The sequence below is a fragment of the Sceloporus undulatus genome, chromosome 3, assembly GCF_019175285.1.
Source record: "Sceloporus undulatus isolate JIND9_A2432 ecotype Alabama chromosome 3, SceUnd_v1.1, whole genome shotgun sequence".
NCBI classification, from domain to species: Eukaryota; Metazoa; Chordata; class Lepidosauria; order Squamata; family Phrynosomatidae; genus Sceloporus; species Sceloporus undulatus.
Genome location: NC_056524.1, coordinates 165,502,669 through 165,517,632, shown reverse-complemented (window position 1 = coordinate 165,517,632; position 14,964 = coordinate 165,502,669). Strand labels below are relative to the sequence as shown.

Genomic DNA, 14,964 nt, shown 5'->3' with positions numbered 1-14,964 from the left:
TTCCTTTAAACCTTTCCTTTCTGATAAGCCAATGCCCATTGGTTTGTGCCATTGTACCATCAAATATGCAATCTTTATTTTTATTTATTATTTTTGGTACATTGGCAAGGAAAAAAAAATTCCTTTCCATATTAGGCTTCATACACACCAGCATAAAGTTAAAACACCATTGAAGTCCCTACACAAATGTATCTACAGCCACTGAGCAAGAGACATAAAGCATTTTGTCTGAAAAACATGCACATATTATTTCCAATTGTTTCAGAGAATAAAGCCATATGAGTTCGAACAGCAAGAACAGGGAAGGAGGGAGGGGAGAGTCTAGCTATACTACAGCACTCCAATAAATGGCGCCCTCGAGCATTAAGTAATTCCCTGCCCTCCACCACTTCCTTCAATCTCTGCTCCTGACTCTTTACTTCTTCTAAAGACACATTTGGAGATGAAGCCATTTGTAACTGCCTGTCCTCAGACAGTTTTTGGCGGTGTAATTGACAATGAGCCTGCTGCAAAAAATGAAAATGCTGTTTTAATAACCTTATCCTGAAATACATTCTGTTGCATGCCTCAAAGGGTTTTTAGGCGGGGGAAAGCACACATCAACCTGTAGAGACATATTTTCTTGGCTTAAACACCAATCCAGAGCATATAAATGTAGTCCAACTATAATGACATATTTATAGGCCAATAAAGCTTACACTACAGCTTTCATACTTCACTTAAAGGAACTCTGTAAGAAGCAGTATTATATAAAATAATTTGATTTTCTTTCCTTGCAGACTGTATAGACCAAGGGGGGAAAAGAGAAAGAGAAAGAGAGGGAGAGAGAACACAACTCTCTCGTGTTTAATGGACTTGTTTACACTGCATAGTTGCTTTAAAAAATTATCTCTTGAACAAATAAGCCCTCATTCAGTTATTTTCTTCTGGCTTACCAAATATGGCTATGCAAAGTCCATTTACTTCTTTCTTTTTTAAAAAAGAAAAAAACCTTCAATAATTCCAAAAGGGGGAAAAATAACTAGAGGCCCTAGGAGTGAATGATTTAATCAGACCATTCTTCTGGAAAAAAACAGGTTCTCATGCTCATTATGAATAATACATTCCACAACCCATTCTATTTTTATCTATATGGTATTGCTGCTCTTCTGTTATTTTGATACACATCTGAAAGAAACAGCCATAATTATATAAACAAAACGATGGCGGTGATCCATACCCTTCTTCTTACTGAGTAATAGTACCTTGGACTTGGATGGGTTTCCTCTGAAATAAAAGGAAGGAGGCCTGTAGGCCAAGAGTTTCCATGCCTTCCTATACACTGTTTTTTTATACAGGGATTCAAGCACCCATGGTTGGAAAATGTTCAAAAAAAGTATAAATTTAAAATATCAAACCTTTATTTTCCATTTTTTATAAGGGACACCATTTTGCTATGTCATTATATTTAATGGGACTTGAACATCCACAGATTTTGTTATCCATGGGGGATCTTAGAACCAAACCCCAGCGTATAACAAGGGTCCACTGTATCTTTGTGGACTACAACTTCCAAAATCTCCGTCAGCATGGCGCCCCTCCAGATGTTTTTTTCCCTACAACTCCCATCAGCCTCAGCCAACACAGATAATAGGGGTTATAGGAGTTGTAGTCAGTGGCAGCTGGTGGCTCCCATGTCTGTGAAGCTGTGGATCCATGTGGGATTCGTTTGAGTCAAAACCTTCAGACCAAACCTTAAAGGGCTATCCAAAGTACTGAACCTATTTGAGAGATAGGACTCAGCATGTCAGATAACGCCTTTAAACTTAAGAGTAACTCCCATATCTTCATAGGAGATTATCACATGGAAGATAGTGACGGGAGCAAAGTGGATTGCTCCTGTCCTTATCCTGTCCTATTCACCCAATCGGGGAAAAGGTTACGCACATTTATCCCATTCCTCTCCCATCCATGAAATGCAATGGACCCATCGTTTGGTATTTATGGGGTTTTCCAGTTAACCTAGCAAAGCCCGCATCTCCTTTCCTCCTGCTGCCCTCCAGCACAATCTCTCGCCTCACCACTTCCCACTCATTTCCTCACCCTTCCTTGTGCTTCTTTTTAGACTCTGGAATGAATGCCACATATGTATGCAGGCAAAGAAAATGGTACCACATTGTTTGGCATGGCAGGTTTACCACCTATCAAGGACCATCTCTCCCTTTATGAGCCTATTAGAGCAATAAAATTTTCTTGAGAGGCCCTTCTCTTTGTCCCACCACCTTCCCAGCCCCATTTAGTGGGAACAAGGGAGAGGGCCTTCTTCGTGGCTGCTCCCAGACTTTGGTCTTTGGTCCAAAACAAACTGCAGAAGTAATTCAGTTTGAAACTCTTTAACTGCCCTAGCTCAGTGCTAGGGAATCCTGGGCTTATTGTGGCACCAGAGTTCTCTGACAGCAAAGGCTAAATATCTCACAAAACTACAGATCCCAGAATTCCCTACCACTGTGCTAAGGCAATTGAAGCGGTCTCAAACTGGATTATTTCTGCCGTGTGTTTTGGACCTCATGAACTCCCTCTGTAGGGAGGCCAGAATTACCAAGTTAAGACATTTTTATGCTATTAGGCTTTTGGAAACTGACTGGGGTGGGTGTTTAATGCTGTGCAGTGCTGTTTTTAAGGCTTGTTATGTTGTCTTTTAATTCATTTTAATAGTTTTAATGTTTTAACTGTATCACTTGTTTAATCGTGTGGATTTTAAATATATATATATTTATACTTTTATTGATGTTTTTGTATAGGTTTCAACTGGATTGTGTTTAAATATGCTGTTTGCCACCTTGGATATCATTGTTGAGATGAAAATGAGATTTAAATTAAATTAAAATAAAAATACAGCTAAGAACATAGTATACAAGAACAGCAGGACTTGAAGGTAAGAGATTTTAAGTAACCTTACCTGCTGAAGGCCTTTTGGTCAGAGGTCAACAATAGCATAATGCTGTGACATCCAAAAGTAATTGTCAAAAGGTTCTTAAAGAAATCTAAAAGGTATCACAAGACTACTTTTTCCTTCCCTTTTAATACTGAAAAGGCTAAGTAGTCTTGTGGTACCTTTAAGATTAACCAAGTTTAGATAGTCTTGATAGTTTGAAAAGTGTTTAGTTTCAAAGGTACCATAAAACTTCTATTCCCTTCCTTTTGAATTCTAAATGTAATGAGAGGGAACGAAGTTACAGCAATGACATAGCAAGTAACTAGTTTCCTTTACGTGTTAGGTTCAGGACATTTTAAGAAACACTTCCCAACTTTTATACCGTAGCCTTACTAATATGTAGGCATTTCTCTCCCCACCAAAGCAGCAAGAAGCAACAACAAAGTAGGACATGGAATGACATATTACTTTGTAAACATTCAGGATTATGTAAAACCTTTATTAGGATAATTAAAATTGCACAATCCTGGACTCTGTTGCACAAGGCTATTTAAACAAACCAAGAAGCAAACTCTGTAACAAGCAATGCCCATCAATTACTTTTTGAACTTTTTGCTGTAATTTTCTAAAAATTTACTATAATGAGCAATAGGAATAATTTGCTATTAAAATCAATCTTTCCAAGCTCTGAAGAAAATAATGCTAGTCAGTTCCTCAACACTGCTGCAGAGATTGAAGAATTTTACAGACATGATCAGTGTTTGTGTTGAGGGGGCTTAATAAAACAAGCATCACTTATCACTGTCACTGTAGTTGTGTGGCTGTGGCTCTAAGGATACTTAGCTATAAATATAGTTCAAGGGCTAGTATTTGCTCAAAAATAAAATTACCACAATGCCAGAGGCATGTAGTAATTTCCATGTAAATGGAACAATGAATCCAGTCTACATTTTATTCCAAATTTTAAAGGAGCAGTCCAAGGGGTTGTTCACATTATGTTATAAACTAGTTTGCAAACCAGTTTTCACACTTGCACTGTTTTTTCCTGACTCAAATTCAATGGGGGCTGGTGCAAATCCCCCTTAACCCGGTTTTTCCTAGATCGAGTTTTTCCTGTTTCTTTTTCAAAACACTGGGTTTTACCAGGGTGCCACCAATGGGAACTTGCTCCCAATCCCATTTGAGGCATCCAGGAGGGAGGGTTCAATGTGCAGGGGGCAGATCATGCCCACCTCTTTGCCATCTCCCTGCCAGCCAAGCACCATTATTTTCCCCTCTCAGCACACAGTTGTGGGAGTGAAAAAAGCAGCTCCAGAAATGCCATGGACTTTGGAAAGTGTTCTCCTTAAAGTGCAGCCTGGCTTTTTTTCCTTTTCTGCCCAGAGCTCACCAAAGCCAGGGAGGGGCTTCTCCTGGGAACATCATTAGACAGTGGGTTTTTTTAATGGAATAACATAAAATAAAATTTGACAGCTCATGCACATATTTGCTATTGTCCAAAGTAAGAAGTCAGGGAAGTAATAAGAGCGTGCAAATCCAAGGTATAGACAGATTGTCAAACTGTGATTTGGCTATTATGGTGTCAAACCAATCCATAAAGGATGTTAATTTACTGCAAACTGATTTCCTTTAAAGCCTTTCCTTTATTTGATAAGCCAATGCCCATTGGTTATGCCAAGTGCACAATCAAATATTCAGTCTAGTAGACTGCACCTTTAAATACTCATGTCATCAGTATGACAAAGGTGTCCATGATTTGCTGTGGGGCTGTGGGTTAGGGGTCGTTTTTTCCTCTTTCCCAAGAAATAAAACCACAACAATCTGCTTCCAAGTTGATGCAAACTAAAGCTCTCGCACACTTATTATATTGCTGAGAGATTACACTTGTCCCTCCACATTTGCCGCTTTGACTTTTGCGTATTTGGTTATTCACGGATTTTATTAATATGTTATTTCTAGGAATATCTAGGTCCTCCAGTGCAACCCTATGTTCAACTTTAACCAAAAGTCACACTGAAGGATCTAGAGATTCCCAGAGAGAATGCTCCATGGAGAGATTCAATTGGGGTAAACACAGTGGGAACATTGACTCCGTATTGCATCATCGAATATCCCTGGATCTACTACTCATTAGAAAACCATTAGTGTGAATGGCCCCAAGATGCTGAAGTTATTTTAGGGGACAGGGATCAGCCCCTTGGATAGCTCCTTTCAGGTTTTGAATAAAATCCAGAGTGGATTCACTGCCCCACTGACACAGACGCCAGCAGCTGCAACTGCACAACACAAGGAAGTGAGTAGCAGATTGACTCTCTCAGTTATTACCAATAGAAACAATGCAGAGGAACTTAGGCAACTTTAAACCTTAGTGTGAGTAAAATCAACAATAGCACATAGTAGGTTATTTATGTCCAACTAACCCATTCTTCTATCAATTATGCAAACTGGCAAACGTCTATGACTTCCATTATTTTACATAATTTATTCTTATTTTTCTGACTGTATCCACCATGATAAATCCCACCATCAACCAAAAGCAAGCACAGTGATCCTGCTTGGGTGGGCATTTTGGCAGGCATTGCCTGTACATTTTAAAATACATCATTATAAGAGCCAAAAAGCTGTTCATTTTTTAAAATGCAAACTAACTTTTAAAAGAGACTAGACTCTGGCCCAGGAAAATATTGCATTCTATACATTCCAGCAGAACCATACTGCACACTTAAGCCATCCATAACTAAATAAGGATAAGATAGTGCTCTGGGTCCAGTAGCATTATCCTACTACTGTTCAGATATGGCTGGCTTCAGCATATCATATTCATTTTTCTTAACAGTAACTTTCCAAACTTGGCTTCTCAGTAGAATGGTGCTGTTTATTTCTCAAAGGGCAACTGCTTTCCACTAGACTTATAACCCACAGAATATAATATTTATGTTACTAATATTTTAAAAAACCACAAGGTTCAATTGGAATGGAAAAGAAGTAAGATTTGATAGAGATTTTAGAGATTTGCATACTTATTTTTAAAACCCCATCCATTTTCAGGCACAATGACGTCCTTTCAACTTTACCCATTCTAAAACACACTTACTGGAAAAGAGTTTCACTAAAACCATTGAAGTTTATTCCAAAATAATCACAGAATGTGGCCTGAAGGTAATTGTAGGGTGGTTTTTTTAAAAATACCTCTTCAGAGAGCTGATATTGTACTGAATTCAACAGCAATATCGGCAGCCACTAGCATGTTAAGAGTTCTGTGAAATTCTACAGGGCAAGAAATCCTCTATTAATACAACTTCTTTCAGTAACAAAAACCCAAAACCAAAATGTGTGTGTGTGTGTGTGTGTGTCGCTGTCGTAGGAGATATATCATTTATGTTCAACCTCAGGAGGGTGGGAAGGAAGGAGGGAGAGGAGTGAAAATATGAGGGGTTTTTTTTAAAAGTAAAGAAGCCAGAGATTAAATTTCTTAATCTGAGTAATTCTGCGTACTGTTTTAAAGGCAGGGCCAGTATAGAAGGGTAAGGAACTCTTCCTCCCAAATGAAAATGAAATTTGACCTTGCTTTCTGGCAGGAAGTGGTACTTTCTCTAAGGTAGATTGCCTTTTTCAACCCTTACATGAAAAGGATTAGGCAAATTCTTGGGCCATAGAATCTCAATGTCCAATTAGCACTGAACACTAGAACAGAGGGTTCTCAGTAAAAAGAGGAAGTGTATTCATGATTATATGATACTGAGAATGAACAGTGGATTGTGGTTATTGTCATCACATCCTGTTTCTGAACTTCCCAGGCAAACACAAGGTGTACAACCTTGCTATAAAAAAAGAAAGGCAGAAGTTCTATTCTAACAGTCAGGATTTGCATTCTAAGGTGTGATCGAAAACTAGAGTTACTGAAAGTAAGTCACTGTACTTTTGATTAAAGCTTCATCCTGACTCAAATAATTTGATGTAATTCATTAGTTAAATCAAATGATGAATGGTGACTCAACTCCTATACATGTTTACTATGGACTGACTAGAGTTACTCAGAACTACCAATAAAATTCAACCCTGCATTTTTAATTAACTGTACCTCTGTTTGTAATCCTGGGCTTCCTATGGGCTCAGTTATGACTACAGATTATACAATCAGTCACATAAGAATCTGTTATTTTGTTAAAAGCCAGGTCTTTGGATTCTGAAACCAAGTTTCTGATGTTCTCCATTGCCGAAATATGTCACATAAGTTCATATTTCCAGTATATGTCCCTAGTTTTGTGTTTAATACACTGTATAACAAGATCATATGATAATATGAGTTACTTGCAGGAACTGTGTTTCATTTTGCTGCCGGACAGATGTAAATAGAGTGACAATTTTATGTAGGTTTTTGTTGTTTCATTTATTGATGGAAAACAAGCCAAGAAGTATAAAATTCTTCTGACTCATTCAAGAAACGCTAGGAATTAACTGTAAAATGGAAAACTTCCACTACTGCTGAGGACAAGTGTCCCAATAATGCCACTAATTGCTTAAAGAAGAAGAACATTCAGCATCAAGACTCAATAACAGAGTTTAGATCCGTGTGACATTCAGTTCCTGCCAAGTTTGAAACACAGGAGTAATGTAAAAACACAGCAACAAAGAGCTTAGCTCACAGGAAAAAGTAGAGTTCTCATATTGCTCAGATCAATGAGCACAGTCAACATGAACGATTTTATAAGGCTTAAGAAGTACCTCCTGATTTGTTCTGGCCTATTTGGGTTTAGAGGCTTCTAAATACTCTAGAGGCACCAGATCCCATCTGATCTTGAAAGCTGAGCAGAGTCAGCCCTGTTAGTACTTGGATGGGACTCTGCCAACAAATGCCAGGTGCTGTAGGCTACATTTCAGAGGAAGGAACTGGCAAAATCACCTCTGAGGATTCCTTGTCTAAGAAAACCCTGTGAAATTCACAGGGCCACCTAAACTGACAGGTGACTTCAAGGCACATGCACACACAATGTCTGGTCAAAGTTATTTCAGTCCGAGACTTCCTTAATGGCCTGGAAGTTTTCCATTTAGTCCCCTCCTTTAGCTGAAGGTAGAGGATAGCACATGCACTGAACTCCCTACTACAGCTTTATAAATGAAGAAAAGAGAGCACTGGCTAGGCCAGAGTAAAAAAGTAATTAGGCTCCTTTAATTTTACATTCTGAGACACCTTTGCTCTTGTATGCATTATTTGATTTACATCTAATACTACTATTAATGCACTATTATATCTTTACTCCAACAACCTATATTCATTTTTACAACAACAGCTATTTAAAACGCCCACTTCTCGGATTGAAATGTTCTAAGCAAGTCACTTTTCTTGACTCACATTTGGCAGCATAGAGACCCAGAGGTAGGAAAGTCAGCTGAAAAAGTTTATTTAATTAATCATTTCATTAATCATTGCTGAGCTTTTTAAAAATATCTAATTCAATTGCGCTTACACTAGGAGGCAAAAAAACTATTCCGTTTACGTTTAATTGTCATTCGAGTTCAGCCTGTACTAAACTCTTGCCAGAATGAAGGTGAAAAATTACATTAGTGGTTTTATTTAAACCCCTCCCCATGCCTGCTTGAGCATGGGAGAGAAGGAAGAAATGGCAACAATTTTTGAACACCCCATTTCTCATCCATCCTTGTCTTGCTTTCCCTTTCTCCATCCCTTATACAGTGGACCCTTGTTATATGCTGGGGTTTGGTTCCAAGATCCCTGTGGATAACAAAATCCGTGGATGCTCAAGTCTCATTAAATATAATGACATAGCAAAATGATGTCCCTTATAAAAAATGGAAAATCAAGGTTTGATATTTGAAATTTATACTTTTTTGGAACATTTTCAAACCGTGGATGCTTGAATCCATGTATTAAAAAATCAGTGTATAAGAAGGGCCAATTGTAATTCCATCTCCTAAACTTCTCCTTTTCTATAGTTTACTAATTGCCACACAAATCGCATCTAAAGTCCCAGGGATAAGAACTTCAAAATTCAGTTTCCTATCATACATGAGAGTCTGTAAGTGATATTTGTTGTCAAATACAGTACAGGGGGGACATCTAGATGCAAAGATCAGCCCTCTTTCTGGCTGCCCTTACTGCTTTTTCATTTGGAATCTTTTAACCTTTGAACTAACTAAACTATCATATTCTTATCATAAGCAAAAATGTTCTTTTAAATAAAAATAAAAATATAAGCAAAAATATTCTGGTAACTATCTGCATTTATAAAAGAATGTACAATTTGTTGGCATGTTAGCATAGTCTCTCATTTAAACAATAACTTAATAAGTTAAAGCTGAATAATAATAGGTTAAAGGAATTAAGTTAAAGCTGAAAGTCCAAATTATATCAATGGTTTTAGTAAAATAAAAAATAAATGTAATTAAGTTACCCCTTTTATTAGAAAATATTGAACAATTGATAACTAAATTGATTTTAATGAGTTAGTTACTATCACTGCAAAGACTACTAAGCCAAGTAGGGCACCTGTCTCAATAGCACATTTTGGGGATCACAAAAAGATAGCAAATTTTATACATTGAGTAGCAAAATAGTTTCGTCAGCCTTGAATACTGTGCACCTTTGATTTGCAGGCAGAGCTTAAAAAGTTACTTCTAACTTTCCAAAAATCAGTTTGGACCCATTGCTTGCAATACAGTGTTTGAAAAAGTAATTCATTGTCATGCTTTATAAAGCTTTTTAAAAAAGAATCCCATTGTAGCATTTGTTACTTCTTCATGCCTTTTTAAAAAGAAAAACCACAGACTTCCTAGGGCAATTGTCCTTTAAAGGTAACTTTTACATGCCATTAAAATCTTATTCATTACACCAGTGAAGAATCTGCTTCTCTACTCATTCTGTTACTTTTTCCATTTAACTTTGTTCCACCCACATTACCAAAAAGGACCTTGTTACAGACAGATATGTTGCTTTTAACTGGCTACATCCAAGCCAGAAGGTTAAGATTTGAAGTTTTGCCCCAAGCAGCAAGATGTCTTGAGGCAGAACTGTGGTGGCCTGTAGCATATTATAATCTAGAGACAGAGACAGAGGTTGCATCTACACTGCAGAATTAATGCAGTTTGGAACTTCTTTAAATGCCATGGCTCAATGCTATAGAGTTTTGGGATTTGTAGTTTTGAGAGATATTTAGTCTTCTCTGTCAGAGAGCTCTGGTACCACGATAAACTACAAATCCCAGGATTCCAAAGAATGGCACAATGGCAGTTAAAGCAATGTCATACTGCATTAATTTTGCAGTGCGGCAGCAGCCAAAGAGATTGCACCACTTCTAGATTCTTGTAAACAACTGTCTACTTTAGATAAATGAAACCGCAATTTCCAGTCAACAATGCTACACTATTTATACCCAGTAACAACTTAACCTTGTATTTAACATATGCCAAAGGCAGTTGTCTCACAAGCAAAATGCTGGCAAAGTATTCATATTCACTTTTAATTTTTTTATTTTCTATTTATAGCTTATCCTTGGAGCTATTTAAACGTGTTTTTTTTAAAGAAATCAAGTGGACAGACACATCGTTTTGCAATTCAGCTCTAGCATGTGTCTTCTCAATGCATGCACAAATTTACCTTCCATTAGGGAGGGTGGAAATGGTAAATTAAATGATTGGGATCCATATAACTCCTCAGTTAGTTCACAGTATTGAAAAAGTATCCTTGGAATGTCTATTCTAAAACCAGATGTGAGGGGTTTTTGAAGGGCTTCACATGATGAGTTGTGGCACAGCAGTGGAGAACTAAATTCCTGGTGCATTGTATCCTGAACTACATAGAGGAAGGAGACTACTAGGTGACCTTTCGATTTCAGGTACCAAAATGCTCTGTACTAGCTCTTTTATAGATAGTTTCTGTCATTTTAGGCCTCACAGCAAAAGAATAGGTTGGGGAGTATTTCAACAGGATTCTTTGGTAAAGAAGTTGCACATTTTCAGATTAAACAGGATGGGATCCAAAGAATTGTTTGAGGGATGTCAGAGTCTTAGATATAGCAAGTGGCATCACTGGGGGCTGGGTGACACAGGGTGACACACCAGAAGGGAGTGACACCCCAAGAGAGGGGGGTGACACCCAGTCAGCCCCCCCCATCCCCACAGGTGCCCCGCAGGGCTGCGAAGGTGCCACTCTGGGCCTTGTGGGGTCTCCATGCCTCGTGGGGATCTTCGACCCAAGAGGCCAGTGGAGAACCATTTCCCTGGCTCTGGAACTCCCACCAGAAGTCCTACCCACTCTTAGTAAACAGTCCCACCCTCTGCACCGGGTGACACCCACTGCTGGATACCCACTGGGTATACCTAGCCCAATTTTCTGACACTCCCTTCCCCACTTTTTGGGATTGATTATTCCCCAATGCCATGATGCAAGCTGTTTTTAGGAGCCCTGTCAGTTTCAGGGCAATCCCATTGAAGACATTGAAGGAGGCAGGGTCTGTTTCAGAAATGCAAGCATAAAGGTCCACTGCAGAACCCATTGTGGGATACTCTGGATCTTTGTCAAACATTGTTCCATTTTCCAACTGAGAAATGTGATGGAAATATTAAACAAATGTCATAGGACCCATCTCCTGTGAGGACACCCCGCAACAGAAGAACCTGTACTTACCAAGGTCAGCCTTTTCCTTCAAAATGTCTTTAAAGTTGAGGCCGCTATTGTGTGTGGATTGCCTGAACCTACTCAGTGCTTCCTTTTGCCCATTCTTTCCTAGTTCTGTGGGTGCAATGGCTTCACCCCGGAGTCCACGTTTCCATTTGGAGAAGTCTGCTTGAGCCCATTTTGCCAAATCTTCAAGCTTCACTGTTACCTTCTCTGAAGCAGCGATAACTTCATCCTGGAAGGTGAAATCACGTGAGAAAGAAGAGAGTCATGTTTGGCTCCAGGTTATATAGTAAAAGATTGCCATGCTAACTCTGTGATATTTATTACAGGCAATGGTTAGGCTTTTGTCATTTTCACCCTCATCAATACAGAATATTCCAAACAAATGGTGATCAATGTAAAATGGTTGGGTGGAATATTTTCTCTGTGGGTATTCCCCATTCACTTCCTCACAGACACCTGCTCAAACTTCTCACATATAGTACTTTGCACTTAGATGCACATATTACCCACATAAGACTATTAGTGTGCTTCTCTAATATACATGTAACAATTGGTTAAAGCTGTGCTTTCAACTTCCTGCCAAAATTCTTCCTACCAACAGTACACAGACTCATCACTCCCCAATTTATTTTGCTGACACTTTTGTTCCAAAACAAAAGAACTTTGGAAGTATTTAAACAGAGGTTGGGCAGCCATCTCTCTGGAGTGTTTTAGTTGTATAGTACTGTATATGCCTCCATGGCAGAAGGATGGATTAGATGGACTTTGAAATCCCTTCCAACTCTATGACTCTGAAATTTTCAAGCGCTTGGAATGTTCACAGACATTCTATAACACCTTGGAAGTTGAAGCCATGTCTACTAGGGTTTTCTTCAATATAACTGAGAACGCAAGAGGTTTATGGCCAATCACTATAGAGATTTCAAGGACTGCAGCTAACATTTGCTTTAGCTATGTTCTTGAGTTTATTCAAGGGAAGGGGGCTAATCTAGCAGAACCCCATCCAACAAATCTGTGTTTCCTATGCTTCAGTTAGATCCATCATTCATCTATGATTGCAGTAAGTGCCGTAATGGATTCAGCAGAGCTTGGAATGTCAGTTTTAACAATTAATTGGTTTCATTAATTGTTAGTGAGCTCCAGAAACAATTTGTTAGTAAGGAAAACCTTATTACGGCATTTGTTACTTTTTAAAGTAACCATAGCCAGTCTGCAAATCAGAGCTCTTGCTCCATGCAAAACGTTGCCAATAGTGTATATACCAGCTTACCAAGCAGTTATTCTGGAAAGCTAGACTGGCCTCTTCCTTGCTGCTGCATTTACCACAGCAGGAGAATGGCCAGCCTGTTTCTCTGAAACTTCAGCCAGGTGGACTGATATCTTATTATGAGGGTTCAGAAGCCCAGAAGCCATCGATCCCTCAGATCAGCTACGCTCTCAGAAGTTCTCATGATGAGGTGCTGGGCTACAGAGATGGATGTCCCAAAGATCTGCTATTTTTGCCATGGCAGGAGCAGCCAGCAAAGTGCCTTCCAGCCCTTTATGCTTTACAAATTGAAGCATAAACATAGAAAAAGCGTGTGTCCTAAGAGGCCAGAAGCCGTGCCAAAGCTATACTCCAGTCCAAAGGACTGGAGCACAGCTTTGGTGCAGCTTCTGGCCTCTTAAGATGTGTGTGTCATTTAAACGGCACATTTCCAAGGTGGCCCAAAGCAGTTTTATTTTGGCCTGTTTGTTTGGGCCCTTAGTTGTAGGTGTGACCTAAATGAGACATTCTACAAGGCCATTGTAATGCATGAAATATCAGATCTGTCTTTCTTAACTAATTTCATTCCATTTATCTCCTGGGACAAAAAATATTGAACATTATTTCCCCACTACCACCTATCTCCATGAAATAATTATGAAGGAACTAAGTAAGATCCTCAAGTGCAAAATATATATCATTGAGTATGAAAGTCAGGATCATCTATACCATAATATTTATGATTTCTATGGATGGATAGGAAAGCTGGACATGGAAGAAAGCCGAGGGAGGGCAACTCATTTGAAACATGGCACTGGAAGAGAGTTCTACAGATACCGTGGACTGTGAAAAAGAGAAATAACTGGTTCTGAGAGCACATCATGCATGAACTCTCCCTAGAAGCCAAAATGACTTAGCTGAAGCTATCAGTTGAATATACTGTATCATGAGATGACATGTGCCTTCAAGTCTACTGTCAATGCCTGATGATCCCATTAATTTCACAGAGCTTTCTTAGGCAAGAAATAGTCAGATGTGGTTTTCCCAGTTCCTTCATCTGAAATACAGCCTACAGCACCTAGTATTGGTGGTGGTCTCCCATCTAAGTACTAACCAGGGAGCATATCACTCAGCATTTTAAACCAGCTCCAGCCTCTTGAGCTGGAGCCAGGATGTGGGATGGAGACGGGGCTTATCGGCCACCATCAGCCCAGGTCCCAGCTGGGTCCAAACCACACTCCACCAACACTTTTTAGAAGTTGGAAAGCTTTCTGACTTCTAGTGCTGGTAGAGTGCGGCTGGGACCCAAGCTGATGGTGGCCGGCGGTTTGGCAGCGATTTAGTGTGTGATAATCCCCGCCTCTATCCCGCATCCCGGCTCCAGCCCAGGAGGTTGCAGACAGTTTAAAATGATGAGCGATAAGATCCTAGGGATGGCCCTGCTTATCTTCTAAGATCAGATGGGATCTTTACGGTATTTAGGCCCTTTTGAGATCACATGACACACTGGAAATATGCACATATGTTGGGAATGCTTGATTCTGTTCCTGCATGGCAAGGGGTTGGACTGGATGGCCCTTGGGGTCTCTTCCAACTCTATGATTCTATAATGTTTAGTAAAATAGAATACAGTTTTGTTTTTGCTTTTAAAAAAGGAAGACCATCCAGCTGGTGGATTGACTCAATCCAGGAAGGCATATTCCTGAATGTGAAAGATCTGAGCAAAGCCTCTAATTGGGTCTCTTGGCAGTCTCTCACAGTGAGGGTTACCATAAGTCAAAGCCAACTGGACAGCACACAACAACAACATTACATCAACAATGACCCTGTGAAGAAGATTAAACCAAGAGGCTGTTGTTAGCACAAGGTGACCACATGAGTTATGGGAAACTGCTTTTTAGGGTATGAACTAAGGGTGGGGAGAATATTAAAAAATATTTGGAAAAATGGCCCAAAACATGTTTCTCAGGTGTGGCGAAACACTGACAAGAATCCTGGAATAATGATAGTCCTCACAGTTTGGACTCCTTCAACACAAATTTGCACATGGCTCTTTTGTGCAGAAAACTGAGTATTCTTTCCAGTGCAGAATATGCAGGATACTCCTTCACAGAAAATGCTGTTTTCTGCACGGAACAGCCACATGAAGGGGGGGGGGGGGGT

At 39.3% G+C, this 14,964-nt stretch overlaps 1 protein-coding gene across 1 annotated transcript in view; it reads right to left on the bottom strand.

Moving 5' to 3' along the window:
* Nucleotides 1-14,964, bottom strand: part of LOC121925884 (AT-rich interactive domain-containing protein 5B-like) — a 361,184-nt gene that overhangs the window by 267,922 nt on the left and 78,298 nt on the right. Inside the window, exon 4 of the mRNA XM_042458454.1 lies at nucleotides 11,559-11,784. Within this exon, the coding sequence (XP_042314388.1) occupies nucleotides 11,559-11,784 (226 nt within the window). The remainder of the gene's footprint in view (nucleotides 1-11,558; nucleotides 11,785-14,964) is intronic.